Source organism: Heliangelus exortis, chromosome 2, assembly GCF_036169615.1.
Source record: "Heliangelus exortis chromosome 2, bHelExo1.hap1, whole genome shotgun sequence".
Lineage (NCBI taxonomy): Eukaryota > Metazoa > Chordata > Aves > Apodiformes > Trochilidae > Heliangelus > Heliangelus exortis.
In genome coordinates, this window is record NC_092423.1 from 39,501,257 (window position 1) to 39,527,451 (window position 26,195).

General features: G+C 40.6%; 2 protein-coding genes across 22 annotated transcripts; one reads left to right on the forward strand and one right to left on the reverse strand.

Annotated features, from left to right (window-relative positions):
* Positions 1–217: 217 nt before the first annotated feature.
* Positions 218–12,906, reverse strand: CBX3 (chromobox 3). Of its 7 annotated transcripts, none has more exons than XM_071735672.1 (6): positions 12,468–12,879; positions 9,768–9,818; positions 5,818–5,960; positions 4,110–4,275; positions 2,648–2,742; positions 218–860 (listed from the first exon to the last, which is right to left on the reverse strand). In XM_071735672.1, exons 2-6 carry the CDS (start codon positions 9,789–9,791, stop codon positions 734–736), a joined length of 555 nt encoding a protein of 184 aa, XP_071591773.1. In that variant the 5' UTR covers positions 9,792–9,818; positions 12,468–12,879; the 3' UTR covers positions 218–733. The 7 variants fall into 7 exon arrangements, with proteins under 7 accessions (XP_071591773.1, XP_071591772.1, XP_071591771.1 ...); XM_071735671.1 differs by lacking the exon at positions 12,468–12,879 and adding an exon at positions 11,533–11,636; XM_071735670.1 differs by lacking the exons at positions 9,768–9,818; positions 12,468–12,879 and adding exons at positions 7,871–7,983; positions 11,529–11,631.
* Positions 11,806–25,451, forward strand: HNRNPA2B1 (heterogeneous nuclear ribonucleoprotein A2/B1). 15 transcript variants are annotated; one of them, XR_011724260.1, is made up of 12 exons: positions 11,806–11,939; positions 17,249–17,359; positions 18,308–18,454; positions 19,633–19,843; positions 20,181–20,282; positions 20,393–20,473; positions 20,965–21,027; positions 21,311–21,430; positions 21,694–21,816; positions 22,742–22,824; positions 24,146–24,276; positions 25,103–25,451. XR_011724260.1 is itself a non-coding variant. In XM_071735664.1 (11 exons), exons 1-10 carry the CDS (start codon positions 11,910–11,912, stop codon positions 22,801–22,803), a joined length of 1,050 nt encoding a protein of 349 aa, XP_071591765.1. In that variant the 5' UTR covers positions 11,806–11,909; the 3' UTR covers positions 22,804–22,824; positions 24,146–24,310. The 15 variants fall into 15 exon arrangements, 11 of the variants coding, with proteins under 11 accessions (XP_071591765.1, XP_071591763.1, XP_071591764.1 ...); XR_011724261.1 differs by lacking the exon at positions 11,806–11,939 and adding an exon at positions 13,152–13,480; XR_011724258.1 differs by lacking the exon at positions 11,806–11,939 and adding an exon at positions 13,742–13,852 and having other exon boundaries at positions 20,393–20,482.
* The last annotated feature ends 744 nt before the right edge of the window (positions 25,452–26,195 follow it).

Sequence of the window (26,195 nt, forward strand, 5' to 3'; positions counted from 1 at the left end):
AAAAAAAAACCCTACTATGCCTTAGGCATTGTTCACTGAAAAAATACAGAGACTCAAAGTCTGGTATTGTGATTACAGAGTAGCAGTGGGGTAATATTAATTAATCCATCTACCCCCCAGAAAACAACTTACAGTTAAATATATTAGAATTGAGAGCTTAACATATCAAAAATTCAGAAATATCATACCGCTTCAAAAGAGTCACAGCCTATCAGTATAAAGGAAGAATATAAAACTATTTTATTGACCACTGTTCACCAGTATTTACAATAAAGTAAACAATATACAGTCTGATAACATTCAAATTACTACAAAGTTAGTTTTCACCTGGCCTTTTGGGACCAAGTGTTCCCAAATACTAAAAAGAATGATTCTACAGGTTTAAAGGGCTAGGTTTGGGTAAAGAAGATACATGCACATCAATAGTATAGAAGACTACAAAACATCTGTGAGTTTGTTTAGACATTCATTATGATTCTGTAATAACTACGGAAGTTTATGAATGTTTTATAAAAGCTTTTACCTAATATGGAGGAAGTAGTAGTATCAAATGCTCTCCTGTGATAAATGAAACAAATTGCAGAAAGCTTTTATTTTCTTGCTGTTGATGCAAAACGTACTACTTCAAAAAATATCAAATTTGATTCTTGTTAGAATGTATGCTTCTCACATTGCTAATAAATCAAATTTCAGGTTTTAATATTCATATATATAAAAAAAGCAATGCAAACCATTATTGTGCTTCATCTTCTGGGCATGAATGCCAAGTTAGTCGCTCTTCATAAAAAGCAATTACGATCTGAGGACACTTCACGTTAGCTTCTTTGGCCAGCACCAGATCTGCCTCATCAGAGTCTTTCCTGATGTAGAATAGAGTGGGATTTAGAGAAGTCATTAATTATTAGTCATTAATTCAGTAAATTTAGAAGCTCTTAATAGGTCACAAGTTCTGAAAAGAATGTCAGCTAGGTATCAGTTTTCAGTATACCTTTCACTACAGCTACCAAGAATTTCTGTGCTAATTAATGGCAAGGTTTCAAAGTTGCATCTTCCTTATCCCTCCGTATTTTTTTCCTTTTTCAAAGGAAAATGCTATTCAAAGGGTACCATTTATAGTTACCTATTGCAGTGTTTAACAAAAGAAGTGTAAGTTTGCTAATTTTGTCTTTTAAAGCATAATCAAAACGTCAAAGTAAAAGCTTTGAAAATCAATAGCACCAGTTTTAAGAGGTGGTACTTGCATCCAAATTATGTTTACTGGTAATGCAGGTAACCTGCTGTAGCTGTCTTGGGGTAATATGGTGGGTTTGGCTGGGATGTAGCTAATTATCTTAGCAGCTAAAAAACTGCTGTGTTTTGGATTTAGTATGGGGTTTAGTACCAGAATAATGTTGATAACATATTGAGGTTTTCGGCTGTTGCTATGTTGCAATGCACACTTGTCTGACTATTCTATTATCATTTTATTTAAACTATCACAGTGTTCTTATCTCAACTCACGAGTCTCTTTACCTTTCCAACTCTCTTCCCCATTCCCTGGGAGGGCAGGGGGAGATTGAGAGAGGTAATAGAACAAACTTTCCAGTGTATGCTGTCTTTATAAGTCAGTTTCACGCACACATATTCATGTTTGCTGCTTACCATCAATTATGAAAAACTAATCAACTGCAACTAACCTAAACAAAAAATAAAGGCACTTTTTTGTGAGCTTCTTTGGTGTTCCATTCATCTCTTCAGTTATCAGAAGAGAAATTCAAACAGTCACAATCTGTGTTCTGCAACTCTTCTAAGTGTCACAAAATATTTACAGAAAATTTGAAAAGGCAGGGAGACAGAATCTTCCAGAGCACTTATCTTCCACAGACAAAGCACATCACATGACAAATCATTTCTTAGGAGACCACTCAGACTGATTCCATTCAGAAAAATTAGACCCTTCTCTAAGGCTGTGGAAAGCTATCATTTTTCTCTCAACCCATAAGAAATCTGCCCCCAAGCAAATGTTAATTTCACTTCTTCTGCTTGCAACACTGGAAAAAGAAATTAACTTTATCCCACTTGATCACTGAGGAGAGACGAGAAGTCTTCTGTCAACACTGCAGCTAATGAAGATGGTCTCCTTCTACCTTCAAAAAAATGCAAACTCCCCTCTTACTAGCCCATAACAGCAAGTCTCCCCTGCATACTGTTTGTTCTTCCTCTCACCCTCACCTTCCCTCCCACTAGTTCCTTCCAATTCTATATCTGCTTGGTTGCATGCAGACTGGCACTATGGGTGGTTAAAACGTTGGCAATCCAGCAGCTGGCTTCTGCTTACTGAAACGTTCTGCCTGCCATTCCCTCAGCAGGACCACTACTGAGGATCCAGCTCTTCCATACAAACACCAATTCTTCTGTATTGTACCAGAATTTACCTTTCAAATTTCTACTTCTGCAAAACCGAACCAACAGAACTTAAAAAAGTTATTTTGGTTTTGGAAGGAAAAGAGAGCAAGTATTAAATGATTATACAAGTTTTTCTAAGAATACAAGGTTTATAAGGAGCTCACCAGCTGTTTTACTCCTGAAATGAAGGAGTCTCTATAGCCTAAGTGCAACTGCTGCCCTACCTTAATATGGACCAGAACTGTGGATATATAAGACTTACCATTTCATGAGGAACATAAGCTCCCCACTGCTATCTGTAGCCCCGATTATCCGCTCAGGATCAAGACCCCTTGCAAACCCTCTTGGTTTATCAACCTATTGGATAAATCAGAAGATTATTATATAGTTTAAGATAAAATTCTGTTTTGGCATTAGAGCTAGATACATGTATTCTTGTGTGTGTGTGAATATATAAATATATATATATATATGAACAAAAAACGTACCCTTACATAATTATAAAAGCTATAACTACATATAATTGTCTGGAGATTACATTAATTTTATCTTTCAATGCCTGACCCTCAGGTCACGTCATTTAGATGTAGAGTAATAATGAAGGAATATTACATCAAAGTTTCTAGCATTTATTTCTGAAAGCTCAATAGATGAAACAAGTGATCCAAAAATCCTTATAGCAGATAAACAAACAAGCATGGCCATCAAAAGCAACAAAAGAGGCAAAGCAAAAAATGCACTCCTGGAAGCAGGAAAAACATGTTGTTTTCACCAAAACAGACGTGGGTTGCCTTAAGCCAGTCGTGAAACTGCACCTCTGGGGAATAGTTCAGCCTTTCTTGACTCACTGAGATAGCACTAGTGGTAAGGAATATCACAACTATAGCCTGTATTGGTTTCCCTAATTTCAGAATATCCTTTTTGAGACAGTGGCTACTACTGTACCAGATGAAGACACCTATCTGACTTTATACAGAAACTAAAATACACTTTGTATTATTCATCAACTATTCCTTCTGATGTCTTCCAACTTCATGACAGTAAACACACAACCAATATCTGTCTTCAGTAAACAACTGACATTGCCAACCTGTTTAATTTCAAATTGCTAGTGTGAAAGTTTACAGAGAAAAGGGTGAACTATTGAGCATATATTTACATGTGCATTATTTGTACTCATTGGCACTAGATTTGTCATGTCATTTGTTCATTTAAATTACAGGAGAAACCCAGACCTTTAAGAAAAGGTAGGCCCTCTTCAGTCACCCTTTCCACTCCCTCTCCACCATTATGCCTGGTCTTGACATTTTGTCATCTTACCACTCACCTATTTAAAATTATATACTAAATACAAAAGCCAAAACAGAACTCCATCTTTGTTCCACTCATGAACTTTTTGCTCTAATACAATCTGACCAATTAATGTAATTCATAAAAAGCTCTTAAACAGTCTTACTTTTAATTATTCAGTCAGCACCATGGGACAAGGCAAGAACTTTTAGTCATCATGTCAATCAATTATAGTTTAGTTACCATTTGGACAATCTCATTAACTGCTGTCAATGATTACTCTTTTCAAGCCACAGTTCAGGATGTTGTATGATTTTACAGTTTTGAACCCACATTTGGTCTCATTCTCAAAGTCACAACATAATTTTGGTGGGGATGGAGAGGCAGTGAAGGGACACAGGAAAAACAAAGCACATGTATGAACATATACTTACAGAATCACGCTTTTTCTTTGATTTACTATCATCAGATTCGCTATCTGACAAAGACTTTCTTTTGGCACCATCTGTTTTTTCTTTACCAGCTTTTTGAGAGTTCAGAAAAGCTTCAATTAGCTCTGGACAATCTAAGTTTTCTTCAGGTTCCCATGTGTTGTCAGCACTGAAACATACACACATTTATGTAAAACTAGGAAAAGAAGAAAAATGTAAAACTAGCCACATGGCTCACTTTAAGCAAGTTAATTTTTTTTAATTAGGTAAGGCAGGTTTCTTAAACCTAAGGATGCTTCTTTGGTAACCTTCATGTTCTGCACTTGATGAATGAAAGAATTATGCTCTGCTATTGTTGAAAAACATCTGGTAAGATGCAAAGTAGCTCTCCTATGGTCTGGGTGGGATCTCAAAAATTAAAACAAGCAATCCTCACCCAACCAAAACCTACTCCTTCCTTTAAACTAACTAACCGTCCATGCAAACAAACCATATGATACAGTACTAAGACTTACAGAAAACAAAATGCACCCAACACTCACTACAAGCAGTCTAAGTATCTATGTCTAAGCTCCTATAAACAAGGAGAGTTCTCAGAAGTTGTCTCGGAGCACTGAGATTAACTATACCTAGAACTATGGCCCTCCTTCAGCTGACTACAGGAGGGAACAAAGGTCCATGTCCAGAGCTGGGCACTGCAAATATCTCAGCGAGTGTGCGTTTTGCCAAATAAAACTTTAAGAAGCCCAAGAATGTTCCCTACAGTAGCTAAGCACCTCACCAGAAGTCCTCATGCACAAATACTGCCACAGTTATATTGCACAGGCAGGATACCTACAAATTATTTTCATATAACCATACAAATCCAATGTATAACCATACAAATCAGACCCTTGAATATTAAACGCGTTGTGTTTTGCATTTCTGCAGTTACCACTACACAAATTTCAGGTGCTAGAAAGCAGAATGTCACTGTGCAACCTTCACTTTAGAAGGCATGCAACAATGTCACCGCATATGTAACTACTTAAGTTCAAATGCTAAGTGCACAACCTTTTTTCATCTAGTAAAGTAGCCTGCCAAAAAGTATTGTGTGAAGGAGGAGTCACAGCTTTATTCCTACTTAAATGATCATCTCTTTAAGCCCACTTTTCTTGTGCTTCCATAAAGCATGAGAAAGAGACTCAGATGCTACCTTTCAGGTATGCCTAACAAAGGCAACCAGAACACCATAGAATTTCTTACACAAATTAATTTGAAAGCAGTTCACAAAAGTGAAGAATAAGCAAATGACCTGCTTTGAACTCATTGCTTTGGAGCTACCTACACTTAAAATCCTTGCAAAATTTCTTACTCAGAAGTAACAATAATTCAACCACATATATATATATACAACTGTCAGTCTAGCTTACCTTGATAGCTACAAGCTAAATCAAAGAACAATAGTACAAGATTGATGACTAAGGACTTGGTAAAAGTCTTGGAGCATTTTATTTAGCACAGACACTGAGCTACCTATTTTCTATTCTATCTTCATACCTGACTGCTCCACCCTAGTATGTATTTATGGATGCCCTTTCCTTTGAGGTTCTTTAGAAATGTATCCCTATCATTCACTCCTCTCTCTGCATACCTATTTCAAATAAATGCTTAGTATTTAACATTATCTTGAAAAAAATGAAAAAAAAAAAAAAAAGATGTAAAGCCTTACTCTGTAAATCCTTTCCACTTCAAGTAGTATTCCACCTTTCCATTTACAACACGTCTGTCCAGGACTTTCTCCACAACAAATTCTTCAGGCTCTGCCTCTTCAACTTTTTTACCTTTGCCATTCTGTTTCTTTCCCATTTTGTGCTAAAAAAAGAAATTTGGAATTACATTATTCATTCTTTTGCTTTTTACACTGTTACTTCACTGGCCAAATCCAACTTTGCTCAGTAAACAGCAAAGAATGTATTTATTCACAATAAAGCCAGAAGCTCAGACTCCTTTTATGTTAGTGCATGTGGTCAGGTAACCTGAGCAAGACATGTTAAATGTTTTGGGTTTTTTTCAGTTGCTTAATAAGATACCCAACAATAATTTTTAAAAAGGTGAAATATTTTTGTCCATACACTCAGTGCCTCCACTACCCTTAGAAATTTAACTCCCAAGAGTGCTACATGCTCAAAAATTTATGAAGCTTCTAAAACTTAATTCTATGCCTGTAAAAAGGCAGAGGGCAAGAAACAGCATAAGGCAGAAGTAAAGAAAAGTAATAAGGGAACTATGAAAACCCATACAGAAAAGGGGTGCTACTCAAAAAAGTGGTACTACCTTATTTAAAAAAAAAAAAAATTGGGAAGCTTATGGAAGCAAGGTTTATGATGTATTGCTACATTAAGCAGAATACTCAACAATAATCTGTAACTATGGAAAAGGATGCATGCTAGGAGCTTTCCATTACTGCTTAGCCACGCACCAATGTCTCTTGCATTCAAACAGATGTCACAGAGGTGCAAAGATTTAAGACAGCTACACTTAAGTACAGCACTTAACACGTAAATAAAATTTTGCTAACTTAAAAAACTTAAGTGTTTTAAAGTTTACATTTGATATTTCAAATAATATTCCTTTAAGTTCGTAAAGTATTACATCCACATCATCCTCAAGGCATTCCCAGTTTAATAAGGCACGATTAAATAGTCATAGAAGGACACATTTCAGATTTTCCTTGTTTGTAATCTTAAGAAGGTTGGAACTAGACTATCACGTTGGATCACATTTCTGGAGCACTAGCAGACCAAAAGCAGTTTGCTTGCCATTTTGGACCACACCAAAAAAGGAAATTGTTAAAGTGGCAGCCATACATTTCTGGGAGCAGTATTAAGCTCCTAAAACATAGCCATGCAGCACCCTAAATCCAAGTGGACAAAACTAATTCCTCACTAATACACTTCCTATGGAACAGGAAACAGACAAGGAAAAATCACAGGCCACCCCTTTTTGCCTGATGGCCTTTCTCTAGTCCTCTCCGGAATCATCGTGGGTTAGTTTGAGAATACTGTGAAGCAACTTTGAAACTGTCAAATTTTAGACTTTTAAAAATTTTGTTGTGATGTAGTGAAAGGTAAAAAGGCAAAGTAAAAAAAATAACCCTTATCTGTGAGGCACAAGAAAAACGTATCTTTTTGGGAACTGAAGATCTGAAGCCAAATCTTGCTTTCCAAAGCCCTGCCTTTGCGTCCCTTGTTTTACATAATTAATTTTACCCCCTTCCCAAAATATCTTTATTCTGGTTAGCAACTCATAAACTGAAGGTGCAAACAACAAAGACCAGGAAGTTTCAAGTCTGTCTTTCTAATGGCAAATTTCTGTATATAGTTATATGTCACGTGACATTTGTTTTGATTTGTAAGCAAAGAAGAGAGATTATCTGAAACAGTGTATGTATTTCCAATTAGATTTTAACTGACTGCATATTCCAGGTGTATTTTGACCACAGCATTCATGTCTGAAAAGTGTCAGCTTAAGCACACTGGCTTTTTTTGCCTCCACAGGAAAAGGAGCGTTAAGACTGAAATTGAAGGAAAATAAAAACAGGAAGATGTCCAACGCTTCTGTGAAGGCAGCTTCTTTCAAGAAATGAAGTGTGAAAAAGAGGTACAGGTAGAGATGAGGAAAACAAACAAACAAAATAAGAAGCAGAGGGAAGGGGAATAAAAAAAAAAAAAAAAAAAAAAAAAGACAGACTCACTATACCATAGTAATAACAATATAATTACTGGTGATGAGGCAAGCAGGCTACAAGTGGGGAACATCTCCATCTGTGTTCTCCGCTGGACTAAAATTCTTTGATTCAATGGAAGACTGTTTTCTGGTACTCTTTTCGGCTTCACTAATTCTTGTCACTTAAAGATAAATATTTTTGATTTCTGTATCAAAGCAACAATTTTATTTAATTTTCTTTTACTTTCTAAGACTTAAATATCTACATAATTCTCCACAGAAGAAAATGAATGTCATGGGGGTCCATACTTTTTTCTTGAGGCGCAGTAAGAAATAACGAAATCAAGATTATATTGCCTTTTGTTTGAAATATTAGAGATTTAATTAGGTCTTGTGTGCATCAGCACTGCTTCGCAAACTCCAGCCTTTCCAACCTATTAAAATAATACTTGATTGCAGAGCCTGCAGAAACACCGAAGATTTGTTAAAAACGTGTACATCCCGAGATTACACAAGCCAATGTAAATGGTGGCCCACATGTGAATGTGGTACCTGACTGAAGTTAAAGGATACTAAATGTCCACTAGACCCCCAAACACGCCCTTCTCTAGGGTTGCATGCTGTACACTGGATCTTGGGCGTTTGACCACCGAATGTTCATCTACAGCACATTTCTCTTTCTGCATTCAGAAGTCACATACGACAGATGCAGATGCTCTCCAGTGGATAATCCCTCCTACTTTGAGGGGCAAAATTAAAACACTGATGTGACACTGTTTTAACACAGAAGAGGTAACAAAATTGGTATTACAGTTCCAAGGCTACACTATCCCATTATACATTTAGGTTTTGCATGCAAATACGTAACGAAGCAGAATTAGTTATGGTTCCCATGGGAACCATAACTGATTTTCCTGACCTGTGCAGCACAATGCTCAACAACATCAAAAGATTAAAAATATTGCACTCATAGATTCTTTCCTCTCCCTAAGGCACCCTTTCCCCAGACTGCCTAACTCCACCTCTTCCTCAATTAGGGAAAAGTGGGCAATCAACTACTAAAAGAAAGTTCAGACATTCACCTTGATGAAATCTTTTAAATAGTTACTGTACAATATAAAGGAAGCACTCTACTGCACTTCTGAGCCAGGAGTTAATGCAAGACTTTAATATACATTGATCTGGGTCACCAGTAATCATTCCAGTAAATTTGAGGTGGACTCCCAGTGTGTTGTAAATCAGCTATTCTGCTACGCAGATTTTGAACTGCCAGACATGAACTTTTGATTATTTCCCCACCTCAACCTCTGATGCATCTGACACTATACTTTTTCAGTTCTGTCTTTCAAAAAACAATGCATTAGTTGAATGGTAACCAGCAACCAATTGCCCTTAGAAGTCCATATTTTAATGTCAAGCAAAGCTTTACGGGATTTGAGTTCCATGAATGCATCATTAAAACGGTCCAGGAGGGGTTGGCATCTGATAATCTCTGCTCCTATGAAATTCAAAGAAACTTGTTATTTGTTAAAAATAATTTCAAAAGGCATTCTAACTATGCCACATAAATTTTTTCATCTATATAGACTGCCTTTTCTACATTGGGAGAAATTAACACGATTTAATTTTTGGGGTTTGTTAAACCTATATCATGAATTGCATGGTGTGCTGAATGAAGGCTAAAAAAACAAAAAATAAATCCTTAGTGCTTTCTCTTGTAGGACAGATGAAACAGTGTGGAGTCCTTTTATTTTTTTTCCCAACAAGACTCCTTAGAAATGGCAGATTGATGTCCTTTCTAGTAGCCTTACTTTCTGGATCTGAAATTTTGGTCAGAATAATGCTGGGGAGGGGAGATGTGGATGTATCTTTTAAATGGAGATGCCAAGTTATAAGTTTGAAGAAAAATATGTTGATTAAATCCTTATATACTTTAGGTGTGCATGAACTTACCAATGTAGTTTTATTGGAGGCCATTTTTATTGCAGACTTGCAGAGCTTTTACTAGAAAAATGCATGACAATTAAAAGGAAGTTTACATTACTCAAAGAAAGGCATCCCAATACAAGCATGGTCCTTGTTCCAACCCCCATGTATTCACTGCATAAAACATTTCTAATACGGATTAAAGCCAGAACAAAAAGTAGGTTACTACTTTGTCCGGCATAACCCAGTAACACACCATTATGCTAGCCAGGATAAACAATACTGACAAAGTGGTATATGGGTTGAAAAAAGTTTTTGTTTTTATTTTTTCCCAAGGCCTTCTAAGGCACAAAGGTATTTATTTCTAAGGAAAAGGGGGAGGACCATCAGGGATGCTTATTTGCTTAAACCCAACAGAACAGTACTTCAGCTTCTAGCAGTTAATTACGATATACCTAGGTATATTAACAGCAAATCTGGTGGGGAGCAGCTACGCATCTGCGGGATAATAATGAGTCACCCATTACTCCTACAGCACAGTAAATGCTTATAAACAGCAAATATTTATCTCAATGCAACTATAACGTTGCCTTCTGATTCTCAAGTTGGCAAGAGTTAAGTTCCTCGAGCGGTATTAACTAAGCTGTGCATACTACATATTTAACCTAAGCAAATGATGTTTAACAGTATCCATCCCCTTTTCCGTGTCATTTCTCATACTGGCCACCTCCTTAGGAATGTATTGTCCCCGCCCCACCGCAAACTATAGAACTGTTAGAATTCCCCATAGGCCTAAGCAAGGCAAAACAGAAAGTCCTTCAAGGCCAGAAAACCTCCCGGACTCAGCAATCCCGCACAATTCTCCCCTGACACAGGAGGTGGATGTCGGTAGTCCCCTAGGCAGAGGAGTAGGTGAAGCGGGACAAGTGCCGGGGACCAGGGCCCCGGTGCAGAGGGGCTGGTCTTGTCCGCGTTTTAAACGCAGGAGAAAGGGGAAAAGAAACAATAATTAAAATCCCCGTGCCGGCCCCACCAGAAATAAAGGCAGCACTACGGAGGCCTGCCGAGGGAGGCTGCTCCTCGGGCCTGCGGTGGGCACACGTGAGGCCGGCGGGGACACCCCGGGCGAGCTAATGGGACAGCCCCAGGCGGCGCGGGGCCGACCCACCGACCCTCAGCGAGGACCGGGGTGGAGTTGACATGGGTGGGGGTGAGGTGGGGGGGGGTCGCCGCTCCCGCCCCAGGCAGCCGCCGCCGCCCGGCAGGCCCTGTGCGCCGCGCCCCCGCCGACAGGGCCCCTTCCACGCCGCCTCCCCCACCCCGCCACGTTTCCCCCCCGGGCCCGGCACACGCCGCCGCCACCTCCCGGAGCGGGGCCGGCGAGTGGCGGAGGCCGTCCCTCGGTGGTGGCGGGCTGGCTTTGTCTCCCGAGCGTGTCCGCCGCCACCCGATTGCCGCTGCCTCCGCCCCCCGGCGCAGCCCTCCTTCCCCGCGCCAAAGCCCTCTCGCTCCGGGGCCCTCCCTCCCGGGCCGGGAGCGCCGTGCAAGCGCTGGAGCCGCGGCCCCCGGCGGCCCCACTGCGCCCGTTACCCCCCCCCCCCCCCCCCACCTCCGCCGCCAGGGAAGCGGCGGCGTACTGACGAGGGGGGTGGGGGGAGAAGCGGGCGATCTGCGCCCTGCATCTCCCCGCGAGCAAGGCCCGCTCCGCGGGGCGCTAATGGAAGGGCAGTCGGGGGAGGGGGAAGGAGGCGACTGGAGCGAGAGAAAGAGGGAGAGAGAGAAGGATACAGACTTCAATGGTGCCCAGCCGCTCGTGTCTCCCGTCTCCTCCTCGCTCTCGCCCTGCGCGCACTGAGCAGCGGCGGCAACAGCGACATCTGAGGGGGGTTGAGGCGGGGGGTGGGGGAAGGGAGAGAAGGAGGGAGGGAGGCGGGGGGTGGGGAGCGGCTGGGCGGCAGCGCGGCGCAGCGCAGGGCGGGCGCGGCGGCTGCTGGGGCTGGGCTGGCCGGGCACTGCGCGCCGGCGGCTGACGGGGCAGAGCGCACGACGCCGCCTACGCGTGAGCTGCAACCTCCTACCGTCGTCGCCGCCAGCACAGGGAGGGGGGCCAAGACGTCTCTCCAACGGGGGGCTAGCGCAGGACCGCGTCAGGCGTCCAAAAGAAGGAAGATGCCTCGCGGCGACAGAGAAAGCGACTGGGTGAGCCGGGGGAGGCTGGGAGGGGGGAACGGGCCCGCAGCGCCCGCCCGGTAACTGCAGTCGCCATGATGGCCGCCGCCATGAGGGCGCGTTGGGCTGGGGCGGATGCCCCCCGACGCGGAGCCAGGCCCTAAGTCGGTGAAGGAGGGGCGGCTCCGGAGAGCCCCGTGAATGGGGAGGGCGGGCGGGGACTGCCGGGGTGGGCTTCGAAGCTCGTTGCGGCATGGCCGAAGGGTCCGTTTGGAGCACGGCCATTTCCCGCTTTGCGGCGGGGAGGCCTAGTCGGTAGCGTGGGCGCGGAGGAAAGCAAGGGGGTTCGCAAAGCACTGAGTGGAAGCTGGAAAGGTTCTGAATTAGTGGGGAAAAGCATCGGAGTCAGCTGGGGAGGCTCCGCTCTGCTGGTAGAGGAGCCCCGGGTGGATCCGTGCTGGCTTACCTCGGGAGCGGGGGGAGGGGGATGAAGAGGGGGCGGGAAGAAAGGAGCAGCTCCAGCGCCATTTCCCTGGTACGCGGGGCGGCAGCACTCACCCTTTGTCGCGGTGCGTGCGGGGCCGCTGAAGAGAGAAAAAGGGAGGAGGAGAGGAAGGAAGGGTAGAGTGCCGAAGCGGGCAGAGCGCCCGATGTCGGCGGTGCGGAGTAGAGCGGAGAGAGCTGCACTTAAGTCCGCCTCCCTCCGCTGACTCCCGGGCTCCCGCTGTGTGTCGGTGCAGGCGCCAAAATCTGGGTAGTTCTATCACTTCCTTCTGCCCGGGCGGAGGGGGAAGGGGCCCGGCCGACAGGAACAGGAGGAAATTTCGGAGATGCGTTACGCTCTGCTGCTCCCCGCTCCCTGCCTGTTCCACAGGTGACCCGCGGGGAGAGCACCCCGCGAGGGAGGGTGCTCCTTCGGCTAATTATAACCCCCGGTTCTGAGGTTTGAGCTTTCGGGGAGGTTCGGCAATTTCCGGAAAAAAAAAAAAAAAAAAAAAAAAAAGCTCTGTGCGAGTAGTCATCGGGGCCGTTTCGGCTCCGTTCGGGAACGTATTGCGAGCTTCTTCCGTTGTCGGAAATTGCCGAAGGGGACGGATGGTGGATGGCTGCTGCGTCTTTTTCTCCGGAAATTGCCGAGCAGGTTCCGAGCGCCATTCTCGTCTGCTTCGGCAAGTTCCGGAAATTGCCGAAGCGAGCCGAGCGCGCTTCAGTTCCCTTTTCGGCTCTTTCCGGCGACTGTCGAGGCAGATAAGCTCGACGACGACGGCTCCTTCGGCTCATTTCGGAGACAGCCATTACTAACGGAGTTGATTACTTTTTATTGCGCGAAAAAAACACGGAGGGGCGTTATTCAGAACTGCTGCCCCTTTGGAGATACTAAGCCCGGATTCGAGCTGCATTTTTTTTTTTTTTTTTAAAAAAAAAAGAACTCGGAAACGAGCCTGAACTGGAGAAGGAGGGCGCTAGCACTACGTGGAGCTGAATTTCAAATTACGTAACAGTTAAGGCAGCCATTACTGACTTGTTGTACGGTACTCTCAAGCGGGAATACGTAAACCATGAAGAATATGGTACGTGAAAAGGGAGAGAGTTAAGAGATTGCTTTCAAGGAGGGCGGAATGTTCGGTTACGCGTACGGAGTGAATTTTTCCGGGCGTGGGCGTTGCGAGCGGGCTTGAGCCCTTATCCGCGGAGGTCTGGGTGCTGCTGCGGGCGCCCGGTGGGTGCGCGGCGGGTAGGGGGGCGCTGGATGTCCTCCCGCAGAAGCGTTAGGAGGAAGGTTCTGGAAGCGGCGGTTGGGGCTGGTACGCAGCCGAGGGGGGAGGCGGAAGCTGCCGTAGTTGTGCATGGCGAGTGGCGAGTTCCGAAATCGTTCGGACGCAGCCGTTAGCCGAGCTGCCGCTAAGGTGGCGCTGGAGGAGGGGGACACGGGGCTTATGGAGGTCGGTCAGTGCGCCATCCGGGGAGTCGCCTTTGCCCTGCGAAGTGCTGACCGGCCGGGGTGGCGCCGCCAGTAATGGCGGTGGCGAGGGGGAGGGGTAAAATGGCGGCGCCGAGACTTGGCTTTTTCGTGAGGCTTGTGAGGGTCGCTCCGAAGGGGAGAAAGCGACTAAGATAGGAGAGCAGGAAGTGTCTGAAAGGCGCGGAGGCAGCGGTAGTTGTCTGGTGTCAGCGGGGACAGAAAAGGGCGCTTGCAGCCTATCCCCGGTACCGTAGGTGCAGGCGAGAACAGTTTGCAGCACTCAGATTGTGTTGAGCTGAAGGATTCTGGTGGGATATTTCTTGGTGGCGCTTTTTTTCGCCATTTGGGCTCGGTGCTTTCGGAAGTTTTTTCCTTGCCGCCGCATCACTGTCCCTGGAGGCGACGGCTGCTCTGGGCGCCATTTTCCCCTTCCAGCTCCGGGGTCCCCTGTTTTCCTGATATCCGCCACATGGCGGAGCCGGCTCAGTAACCGCATCGCTCCTGATAACATCAGTCTGCAGGGGCGGGGGGAATCACGCTGTTAGATTGCAGAGCCCTGCAGAACGGACAGAGGATAACGGGGCCCTTGGCGCGGTGTGTGTAGGGGAGAAAGAACAGCGTCTTCGTGGCTTGGGACCAGTAAACCTAGCTATGGTTTTGGCCGGCCTAGCCATAGCAGTACAGAGATCCCACTCGCTTGTCTCGTAATAATTTTTTGTCATCCTGGAGTATTTGTACACGTAGTATTGCTATATGAAGCACGTGTTTTTGCTCTTCTGATGAATTTTTCAGCAAAGGCTGTCTATTTTCCAGTCCTTTTAAGTGTTGCTTTAAGCCTGTGCAGGGGGACTTAAATAAGCATTAATTAAGATTCTGTAGCGTTTATAAAGATATCCTCTCACACTCAGTTTCTGACACACTGTGTACTATGGTAATCTTGAAAGATGTTTTTCTTCCAGCTTTTACAGTTTAAGCCTTTGCAACAGTGGCTTGTATATGTGTGGGGGTTTGTTTTTACCAAATGAGGATTTTCATGAAGATTCTGAGACGGACTGGTGAGATAGTAATTTTTATCGGACATTTTACAGCTTCAGCATAACCTTCGGAGGTTCTGGACCCTGGTAGGAAGTGAATGCTAGGCTAACCAGAGCTTCTGCAAACTTACACATTTAAGACGCATAGCCTCTACATCCAGTGACTTAGTGGAACAACACGATTTTGATATTTTCACACAGTGGTTTTAATTCAAGAACTGGTAGTAAATTTTACTATTGCTATGTCTTGTGTGGTGTACATCACAGTTTTTAAGAATGTTTTCAGCGGTAAAACTTATGCTGAAAAAATCCTACATCCTTACTGAGTTTGCTTTTTTCTCATACTTTTATAAAAGCTTTATTAGATGCATGACAGTAGATTCTAGAGGGAATAGTGTCTTCTGTTGGGCCTCTGAAACTGTAGTAAGTAGTGCCCGATTTTTAAGCAGCATAACTGAAGTAATTTGAAGTTAGGATTCTTTTGGCAGGATGGTTGCATAAAATTATTTCCATGCCAGCCTACTCAATTTACATGATGGGGTATGACTTACAGCATGTAGCTTCTTAGTGCAAGTATGATATGCAGTGCCCTTCCCTCTTATCCTATTAAGAGATGGTGTGAGACGAAACTTGACATCACATCCATTTGGTTCTCTTAAACTTGTGTGTCTTAATTTTACTTGTTTGTACAAATATGAGACAGTGCTAAATTCCTCTGGGTTCCTTGGAAGAAAAAAGTAATAGATCCAACACCAAGATTCCAACTGGTTTTAAGATGCTGGATTTAAAATGATGTTCTTGAAAAAAGTTGATTTTTCTAATGGTTGACTTCCTTGTGAGACTGCAGTAACTCAAGCTGGTGATAGGGTGATTCATTTTGAACAAAAACTGATCCAGTGCTACCCACAGCAATTGTTTTCCTTTTACATGCATCTAGATCCAGGCCTGCCTTGGACAACCTCATGAAACATGGTGGTTTATGTGCAGGTTGGCTTAATTCTTGTAAAAGTGCTAGTGCACTGAACTTTTTTGCTTATTTTCCAAACATCATTGTTTGATACTGTCTGGGTAATTTCTTTTTTACATTTATCCTTAATGTACAGTGGAAGGTTGGTCATGTTGTGTTTGGCAGTTATAGCTAAATATACAGTGCTTTGATTGTTTAAAAAGCAACCACCACCCTAAAGGAAACACAAAATCAAACACCCAAGCAGATTTTCTTGACTTCTTAAAATTAGTTAATAGTATAAAGTTGAAGTAATCATTGCATTAGAGTTCTCTTGTCTCTAGCAGGAGAGGTCTCTCTGAAACAACATTCTGAAATCTTAAATTTTGTGGAATTACTTTTTAGGGCATTTTTTTTTACTTATTGCTGTTTGATATATAAAGTGTTTTAAATGTGTAACTAGTGATGCTATTGCTGAAGTTACAGTGCCTGCTTAGTATAAAATCTTAGCATAAAAGTATTTTTAACAAGTAGAGTTTGGAAGGTTCTTCTTCCTGCTTTAGTGTAATACTCTATACAAAATAGTAAATGTAATGCATCATGTTGTCCCGTTGCTTGGTACTTCAATAATGTACTTAACAGCAGAAATTTCTGCTGATCAAGCAGTAGCTATTTCTCTAAAAGGTAATACAGTCTTACTGAGCATAGTTTATATTAGTGGATATATATACAAATACATATTATTATTGTAAAGGGAATCCACTGAGTTTTGGTGCTGCTGCTTTTGAGGGTGGATAGGTTTACTGCTAATTCCAGTGGTGTGGGATCCCAGATCAGTTTTACAAATGCTCTGGTTTTCATTAATTAAATAATTAATAAGAAAACATGAATCTTCAGCCTATTTTAGAAAATATTTGTCTTGATTTTAATGCCTTTGATAAATAGCATGATATTATTCACGTGCAACAATTTGAACTAGAATTATTTTTGTAAATAAATAAAAGCCTTATGGAATAGAATTGGCCAGTATGAATGACTTTTGTTAACTGTAATAAGAACTTGTGGGTTTATTTTTCTTAAGAAATCATATTCTAAAGATCTCAGAGAGGACTATTTTGAAAGCCATTTGAGTGCAATCCCTTTTTCTTAGTGTTTGGAGGGAGAGATGGGAAGAAGCACGTGATTAAAATCTGTATTGTCGAAGTGGGCACGGAATTGCATAAACGTTTAATTTCTTGAATAGTGGTAGAACATCTAGAAGGATCAAGCCTAATTTTGCAAGACATGTCTTAATGGTAGTTTTTGACACTTCTAAAAATCTAACTTTGTGTCTAGCTATGCTGATTCGGAGAGAGTGTTATTAATTTTATTAATGTAATTTTCTTTTCTGTGACAGAGGGAAAAGGAGCAGTTCCGCAAACTGTTTATTGGCGGCCTAAGCTTTGAAACAACAGAGGAAAGCTTGAGGAGTTACTATGAGCAATGGGGGAAGCTTACAGACTGTGTGGTAAGTTTTGCATACTAGTGCACAATGGTGATAGGATACCAGTGCGGGAGGCTGAGAAATTGTTAAAGTGGGGAGTTTGTTTTCTGGGTAGCTTAATGAACTTACTGAGTTGTCAGTGGTCAGTTGGTTGGTTTATACATAATTTGGCCCATTGTAGCTATGCATAGACTTCCCTTGCAAAATACTGATAGAGTTAGGGAACATTCATGTTCTGTTTCCTGTCAAATCTCCCAGATTATCTCTAACCACTGATGTCACCAGTTTAAAATTAACTTTGGAGCAATTGGCTGAAGTGCATTAGGAAGGGCTTAACATAGAGCACTATTAGCTCTGTGTGATTGGCAACCTTTGGCTGAAAGCTGGTGTTAATGTTAAGCAGCCTCGAAGGAGCTGGAAAAAGATGTCTTTCTGTGTGATGTTTCCGTAGAATCATTTAGGTTGGAAAAGACACCTTAAGATCATTGACTCTGATTGTAAACATAATACTGCCAAGTCTGCCACTAAACCAGGTCCCCATGCACCATGCTTACACATCTTAAGTAATTCCATGCATGGTCACTACTACATAAGTTTCTCCATTGAATTTGTTTTGTGAGCAGTAAATGAATATTTCATAATATAAATTTAAAGTCTGCGGTCTTCAGAAAGCTTAAAATAAATTGTGTGGTAGGTTTTTTTGAGGAAAAAATAAATGCACATCATCAGTGATACAGCAGTGTTTCTGAATGATGGAGAGAATCTTGGAGAAAAGCAATAGTTTGATTTTCTGTAATAGCAAGCAGTGCCAGTTGTGTATTTTAGTTGGCATGCCCTGCTACTTTAGTATAATTAGGTATTGAAATCAAACAAGGAAAGCATAAACTAAATTTACATGTTTTTTCCAAATGCTGCTACTGTTAAGCTGAGCATGAGACAGGTAGAAATACTTCAAACGTTTATCATTTTTAGGTAATGAGGGATCCTGCGAGCAAAAGATCAAGGGGGTTTGGTTTTGTAACATTCTCCTCCATGGCTGAAGTTGATGCAGCCATGGCTGCAAGACCTCACACGATTGATGGAAGAGTGGTTGAGCCTAAGAGAGCTGTGGCTAGAGAGGTAAGTACAGCTTTAAAAGCAGATACTTGTAATGTTTTGAAAAAGGAATCATCAGACAGTTCTGCCTTGTTCTTGTTTAAAGAGGCTGGGTTTAAATTCTTCAGTCAAAAGGCCATAGTTGGGCCACTATTTCCCCCACTTTTGGTCTGTTAAATGATGGTATTGCATAAATCTCTGTAATTACAGTGAGCTAGTAAGTGAATTCTTACATTGAATTCTGGTTGTAGAATCATGTCTGCATGACATGGGCAAAGTATTATGAGTGAAAACATACTGCATATCTGTAATTAACACAAATTCCAAACTAACTTCTCTGGAATGGTTACTTCTCCTAAATCTCTAATAAACTCAATTTCTCCTGAGCCTATTCAAAGATCATCTTGAGTATTTCTAAAAGGTACATAACTGAAGTGACTGAAAATGCAGAATGTAGTAAGGAAACTTTTTTCCAGTGTTGGTATACAAAATAGTCTTGACACTTTTTTGGCTTTAGCTCCAGGTATATTTTGTTTTCAGCCTCAGGGTACAAGTTAGGTTAGCGCACAGGAATGCAGTGCACCTCTAAACTCAGCCAGGTTGCTGTTAAACAGAGGTACTTGAGGAGCATTTAGACCTACTGTGGTAGCTTGGCTGTCACGCTCTGAGTGTAAAAATAAGCCATAAATATGAGGAGTTACCTTCATGTTCTGAGTAGGGATTAAAGTGCATACCTGTGAATTCACTGAGACTTAAGGATCTTTTCTTTTGATACAAGTTGAATATGGGTTTGAGGGAAATTGGCAGAGGAAGCTGACACATTTGTGTTTCAAATACAAAAATTGCTCTAGTTTAAGTTTTCAGATACTTGCAGTTCTTTTGAACAGTTGATCTTACTTTTCATCTACATATTTTAAAGGCATTTTACATACTTTGTGTTTTTCATAGTACTTCTGTATGTATAGTTTTCAGTGCTTTTTAGGCTTTGACATAAAGAGAGGAGGAAAATTTTCTAAATTATCCTTGTTACTTCCCTCCCAGAAGGTCCCAAAGCAAGGGACGTGGACTGTAAGAGGGCTACCTGAGTGCTCAAAAAAGTCTTAAGTCTATCAGAATGCCATTCCTGGAATCCTGGCAAAATAATGATTTGTGAGTTTGTTGTTTGCTTTTCTTTCTGGTAATTTAAAGGATTCTTTCAACAGGAATCTGGAAAACCAGGTGCTCATGTTACAGTGAAAAAACTATTTGTTGGTGGTATTAAAGAGGACACTGAAGAGCACCACCTTCGTGACTACTTTGAGGAGTATGGCAAAATTGACACTATTGAAATCATTACTGACAGACAGTCTGGTAAAAAGAGAGGGTTTGGATTTGTTACATTTGATGACCATGATCCTGTGGATAAAATAGTATGTAAGTAAGCCAGTTTCACTATTTCATTTGGTAGTATTAATCCTTTCAGACACGGTAATTGAGCAAAGCTAAACTTAACTAATCCCATTATGTCTTTAGTGTATGTGCATTAATACTGACTACATTGTAATTCTGGCAAATTGTTTGGGAACACTTATTTTAACTTAGTGCTTGCTTCTTTGCTTAGAATTTGTATAGTATTTTTGTTATTGTATATTTATGTTATTGTATGTTTATGGCTTAATTTGGAAATTAATTAATTTTTCGAAGTCTTGTTTTTACTTGTTGCCAGAACAGTACATAAATGCTGATGCTGTCTAATTTGATGTGGTTACAGTGCAGAAGTATCACACCATTAATGGCCATAATGCAGAAGTAAGGAAAGCTCTCTCTAGACAGGAAATGCAGGAAGTTCAAAATTCTAGGAGTGGAAGAGGAGGTATGTACAGTTAATGTGTACAGGAGGTAATTAACAGTTAATGGTTTGTGGTCAATTTTTGAGTTTGCTTTCCATGGTCTCACCATTTAAAAATCTTAAAACTGTTATAGGTAACTTTGGTTTTGGTGATGCGCGTGGAGGTGGTGGCAACTTTGGTCCAGGACCTGGCAGCAATTTCAGAGGGGGAGCTGGTAAGACAGGCATGTTTGTAGCATTTTTTTTTTTTTTTTTTTTTCCTTATTTATAGTCTTTCTGGTTCTGGGTAACTTCATAAGCTACTGCTGTTTTAATTTAATGTAGCTGTAGCAGTTGAGGAATTTTTGGGAAAAATGTGAGAACCTCTTCTGTAGTGCACAAATTGATATGTGACTGTTTAATAAAATGAAGTTTTTTTTTCTTAAACTTCATGCCTTTTTTAAAGGGATTCAGGTAGTTCTCTGTAATTCTATGAAGCATTTGCCTGATGTTTACAGAGGAAGGGCTGTGTCTAGAATTAAAACTGAGCACCTTGCAAGTGCAATTAAAATGGTAGATGTAGAGCAATGATTTCACATATTTTTTTCTAAATTCATGTGCACGTTTGCTTAACCAGTAATCTCTGAGATCTGGTCTTTAAGGGTTTGAGGATCTAGTTTGCTCCAGGTGAATTGAAATACTTCAGGATTTTTTTTTTCTCCAACAGATGGATATGGAAGTGGCCGTGGATTTGGTGATGGGTATAATGGATATGGTGGAGGACCTGGAGGTTGGTGTACTTTGTCAGTGTGATTATTCTTTCTCTGATTCAGAAGTGTTTTTAGATTTACCTTCTATTCATGTAAAATGGGTATTGCCAAAGCCATATTGTTGGCTTTAAGAGGCACACATGGATGTTACCTTGTGTTAAACCTTTATATGGTAAATTGCATGATCATTTTTTGGAAGACTGTGTCCTTGTAGACTTCTAAACAGAAAAATAGTGTGGGTTATGCAGAATTTGGTTGCCTGCTATGGTGAAAAGTTGATTTTAAAGGATTATATTTTCATAGGTGGCAACTTTGGTGGCAGCCCTGGTTACGGAGGAGGAAGAGGAGGATATGGTGGAGGAGGACCTGGATATGGCAACCAGGGTGGTGGCTATGGAGGTGGTTATGACAACTACGGAGGAGGTAATTCACTGGCTTGAAATAAAGCAGTGCAAGTCATTTGAGAATTAGCAGGGGTGGTAGTGGTATAAATGTTGTGTGAAGAATCTCTTTGTTTTCCAAATGGTGTAAAATGGTATGAATAAGCAGTTGGTTGCCTGCACTGCTGGAATACCTTGTATGATTTTTTTACTTTATACCAAATTCTAGTAATGAGGTAACTTTGTGATCACGGTATGCATTTTAGTTCATCTATGTATTTCTTCACTTTTTCATTGATAATGCAGGCAATTATGGGAGTGGAAACTATAATGACTTTGGAAACTACAACCAACAACCATCAAATTACGGTCCAATGAAGAGTGGAAACTTTGGTGGCAGCAGGAACATGGGGGGACCATATGGTGGAGGTATTGTATATGTCTTGATCTAGCCTTGGAGCCAAACTGAGTGGGTGGGCTTTAGCTTTTTGGGGAGGTAGAAGGTAAGATAGGGCAAGGACAAACTTTTGAACTAAAAGAGAGGGTAGATGAAGATCAGATATGAGAAAAAAATTTTTACTGTAAGGGTGGTAAGGCACTGGAACAGGTTGACGAGGAAAGTTACGAATGCCCATCCCTGGAGAAAGTGTTCAAGGCCAAGTGTTTGGATGGGGCTTTGAGTAACCTCATGCAAGGAAAAGCATGCCTGCCCATGAGAGGAAGGTTGGAACTAGGTGGCCTTTAAAAATTTCTTCCAACCAAAACCATTCTGTGATTCTAAGACAGATATGTAGAAAGAAAATTACAGTATACTGACTGTTTCCAGAATATTAATAAATGTTTTGCAGTTTCCAGTCTGTAAAATTTTTTGCCAAGTGGTCTTCCCTATCAGCTCACATTAGTTGTAGAGAGTAGTTAATGTCCACTAAATTTTCTGGGCTTTTTTTTTTTTTTTCTCTTAGTGTCAGTTTTTCCTGACATTTCCTGTTTCTTGTTGTATAGAAGTTACTTAATATGGCATGTAAGGCTTGAGAAATGGAAACTGAAACATGAATCCCTTTCTTGAAAGGTTTAGCATGGAAATAAAAGTCAGGCTTCACAGCCTCAAAACAGTGAAGTGTGCCAACTTATATGGGACACTTCCAACTTTTAAGATTTTAGCATGTAGTTCTTGTGGTGGGTGGCTGTTCCTGGGTGTTACTTAAAAAAAAACCACCAAAATGTTAAAATGCTGTGTGTGCTGTCTCTGGAAGTGATGTGGATGTTGATTTAAAAAAAGAAAAGAAAACAAAAGCATTGCTAGATTTTTAAAGTGTACTGATGTGACTGTTTCTTCTTGTTCTGCAATTAACAGGAAACTATGGTCCAGGGGGCAGTGGAGGAAGTGGTGGATATGGAGGGAGGAGCCGTTACTGAGTTTCTGCAAGCATGCTATGGGTAAGTATGTTTTTAAGTATTAAAATTGCAGTGATTCTTGAGAGTAGCTGCAGGAGTTAAAAGCTTTTTAGGCTCATATTATCTTTCCTTTAAAAAATGGTTAGATGAATAATTTCATAACCTATTTTTTTACTCTTTACTTCTGTTGAAACAGGCTTCACTGTATAAATAGGAGAGGATGAGAGCCCAGAGGTAACAGAACAGCTTCAGGTTATCGAAATAACAATGTTAAGGAAACACTTATCTCAGTCATGCATAAATATGCAGTGATATGGCAGAAGACACCAGAGCAGATGCAGAGAGCCATTTTGTGAATGGATTTGGATTATTTAATAACATTACCTTACTGTGGAGGAAGGATTGTAAAAATGCCTTTGAGACAGTTTCTTAGCTTTTTAATTGTTGTTTCTTTCTAGTGGTCTTTGTAAGTGTAGAAGCATTCCTTTGATAATGTTAAATTTGTAAGTTTCAGGTGACATGTGAACCTTTTTTAAGATTTTTCTCAAAGTTTTGAAAAGCTATTAGCCAGGATCATGGTGTAATAAGACATAACGTTTTCCTTTTAAAAATTTAAGTGCGTGTGTAGAGTTAAGAAGCTGTTGTACATTTATGATTTAATAAAATAATTCTAAAGGAAATATTGTGTAATTTTAGATTTTTTTTTTAATATTGTAAAATAAGGCAAGGAGTGGGTAGTATAAGGTCCCACAAATAATATAAAGCTATTGTTGTACATGTAAAATTAAATGCTGGTCAGAAAAAAAGTATGTTGTCTGTAAATGATCAGGTTTAAAGTATCTAGATAACTTAAGGGTTATCTCTGCAAGGAGAAACACCTTTTTAGATCTTTTAGATGCTGCTTCTTCAATGGCAAGGAAAGGAAATATCCCCAGCGAGGTACTCTTCCAGGGACACAGGTCTAGTACAAGAGAACTCTTGAAAACGTCTCTAAGTTCAGCCAGTCTTAAAAAGCTGCGCTGTATTTCTGCAAAGCTTTAACTACAGTAGTTGATAAGGATGCCAACGAAGGCTGAGGGTGTAGAGCAAAATAGTTCTAAGCTTCAGTTAAACTTCTTTAGGTAAGATCTTATTTACTTTTCCTTTCTTAATGTTTCAAAACCAAGAAACTAATATTGCTTGACAGTATTTGTTGAGTATAGTGATAATCGTTATGTAGTTTAACATAGCAATGAATTGAGTTAACATTTACCACTTGAAAAGAAATTTGTGAATCCTGTTTTCTTGTATTATTAAATTTTTTTACAAACAAATTTCTGTTAATTTCAGCTACTTAACATATTTTTTTCCTACTGGAATCTAGCTATGATATGAACCCTGGACAAGCATAGACTGCTGCCACTGTACACTGCTACAGTTGAACAAATGAGACCTGCAAGTGTCCATTAGTAAAGCTTTGCAAGGGTTCCATCCCTGGTGTTGGTAGTTAAAATGGTAGGTCACAAGTTAATTAAATCATACAACTTTATTTTTGCATCCTGCAACATTTTCTTTTTTTCTTGGGAGTCTATGCGATATGGTGGTTGCAAGGTAATGCAACAAAGGTAGTTCTGTGCTGTTGAAAATGAACTGTGTTGTTATGTGTCTTGTCTACTGTAAACTATTTTATATAACATGTTTCATCCTGAAGGTTCCCAAGTAACTGTAGACTGTTTACGTGTAAGGAAAAAAATTGCACCACAGAATACATCTGCCTCTGTGAAGGAATGTGTCGTCCATTCTTTTTAACAACTGCATAAGCAGTTCTTTAGGAGGGAAAGTGAAAACTTCAAATGAAACTGCAGGTGGTATTTCAAAAGTGTGTAATGTAATTATGTAAATTGGCATTTGGCTAGAATGTTGAGGTTTCCACCATTTTTTATAGTTCTTGCAGCTAGTAAACCTTAGTGCCAAATTCAGTCAGCCTTACTCTCACTTCATTGAATGTTTCCACCTCAAATTAATGAAAATTCATCAAGCAATGAGTTACTCAGAGTAAGGGTGGCATACTCTGCTAGATTTGGTTTTTAAATTAAAATCGACAAAACCCCCCCAAAAAGTAACCAAAAAATGCCCTAATTCAAAGTTCTGTTGCCTTTAAAAGGTGACCCACTGAAGAACATGGACTCAGCTAACACAAGTCCTGTTCCTTTTTGTGTTAGACACACCAGTGAACTGCTTATACTTTTTTCTTTAAAAATGGCTGAAGTTCCCCTATTGGTAATTTGGTTTAGACATATGTGATAAACATCTTCAGATACACTTTTTTTTTCTTTGGCAGGAAGGTGCCATGCTGCAGGTAACTAATGAAGAAGTGGTCAACCACAGAAACGCTTCAAGAAATAAGAAATTCTGTTTCATCAGAAAATAGTTGTTTTTGCTGCCTTCATTAAAAATCTAGAGGTTAAATGAATACTGATAAAACATCACAATTAGTACAGCTCCCTGTAATGCTGGGTTTTTTTTTAAATTATAGTAATAATGTCTTGTAAACCTTTCAAATAAAATTCAGATTCGTTAGGAGAAACAAATCACTAATGTTAAAATAGCAAACGATTCTGTGAGTAAAAGTTTAACTACATATTTTTATAACTTTCATAGCTTTAAAATAAAGTATTTTTTATACGAAAGTAGTTCTAGTGTAATGCTTAATAAAACTTAGTGTGTGTCTAACATTAAATAATGTTTATGTGTAGCTTTTAGACCCTTCCATGATCTGAAACATTCCATCTTGAGGTGGATTTAAAACAGTCAACTTGGCAAATGTATTCACAGAACTTGGATCTCTTACCATAGGCATCTGTTCTCTGTTTAGAGAAACAGTGCTACAAATTAAAAATGCTCATGTTTTTGCTGTTGGACACAATTGTTTTAAAATAGCTTTTTGGATGTGTTCTATATCACTATAAAAATACCTCCTTCTTTCCTTTTAAAGAAACTAAGCACTTAAAACAGTTTGTCAAAAATGTGATAGGACAATAGCTTTATCCTTTCTACCTCTAAAGAGCTTTTAGCATGAAGAGAGAGAGAGAGACTGAATGGGAATGCAGAGTTCCTGCCTTACCAGAACTGCATTACTGATAGCTGCATCTTCTGGGGGGAGAAAGCCAACAAAAAAATTACAGAACAATAAACAAAACCCAACTCCCAAGTGTGAGCTTGGGAAAGGTTCAGTTTGGGAATGTATTTGAGGGATGTTATCTTCAGTCTGTTCTGTTCTAACCTGTTACCTAAACACATGGTTTATTCTATACTTGAAATGTATATGCTTAGCTTCGTCAGAATCATGTCTTTAACCTTCTTCATGTAATTCAAAAATTGTATAAAGATTCACATGCTTTTTTTTTTTCCTGTTTCTTAAGTTGAACTTTGAA

Bases quoted from the DNA above. Each gene is read 5' to 3' on its own strand.
- CBX3 (XM_071735668.1), bottom strand. From the start codon at position 12,194: ATGGCCGTGCTCCAAACGGACCCTTCGGCCATGCCGCAACGAGCTTCG. The intron at 9,819-11,532 runs GTCTGTATCCTT...GCATTTTTCTAG, and splicing joins AGCGGCTGGGCACCATTGAA to TAAAAGCTCTGCAAGTCTGC.
- HNRNPA2B1 (XM_071735658.1), top strand. From the start codon at position 13,757: ATGGCGAGTGGCGAGTTCCGAAATCGTTCGGACGCAGCCGTTAGCCGA. The intron at 20,283-20,392 runs GTATGTACAGTT...AAACTGTTATAG, and splicing joins TTCTAGGAGTGGAAGAGGAG to GTAACTTTGGTTTTGGTGAT. The intron at 20,483-20,964 runs GCATGTTTGTAG...TTTCTCCAACAG, and splicing joins AGGGGGAGCTGGTAAGACAG to ATGGATATGGAAGTGGCCGT.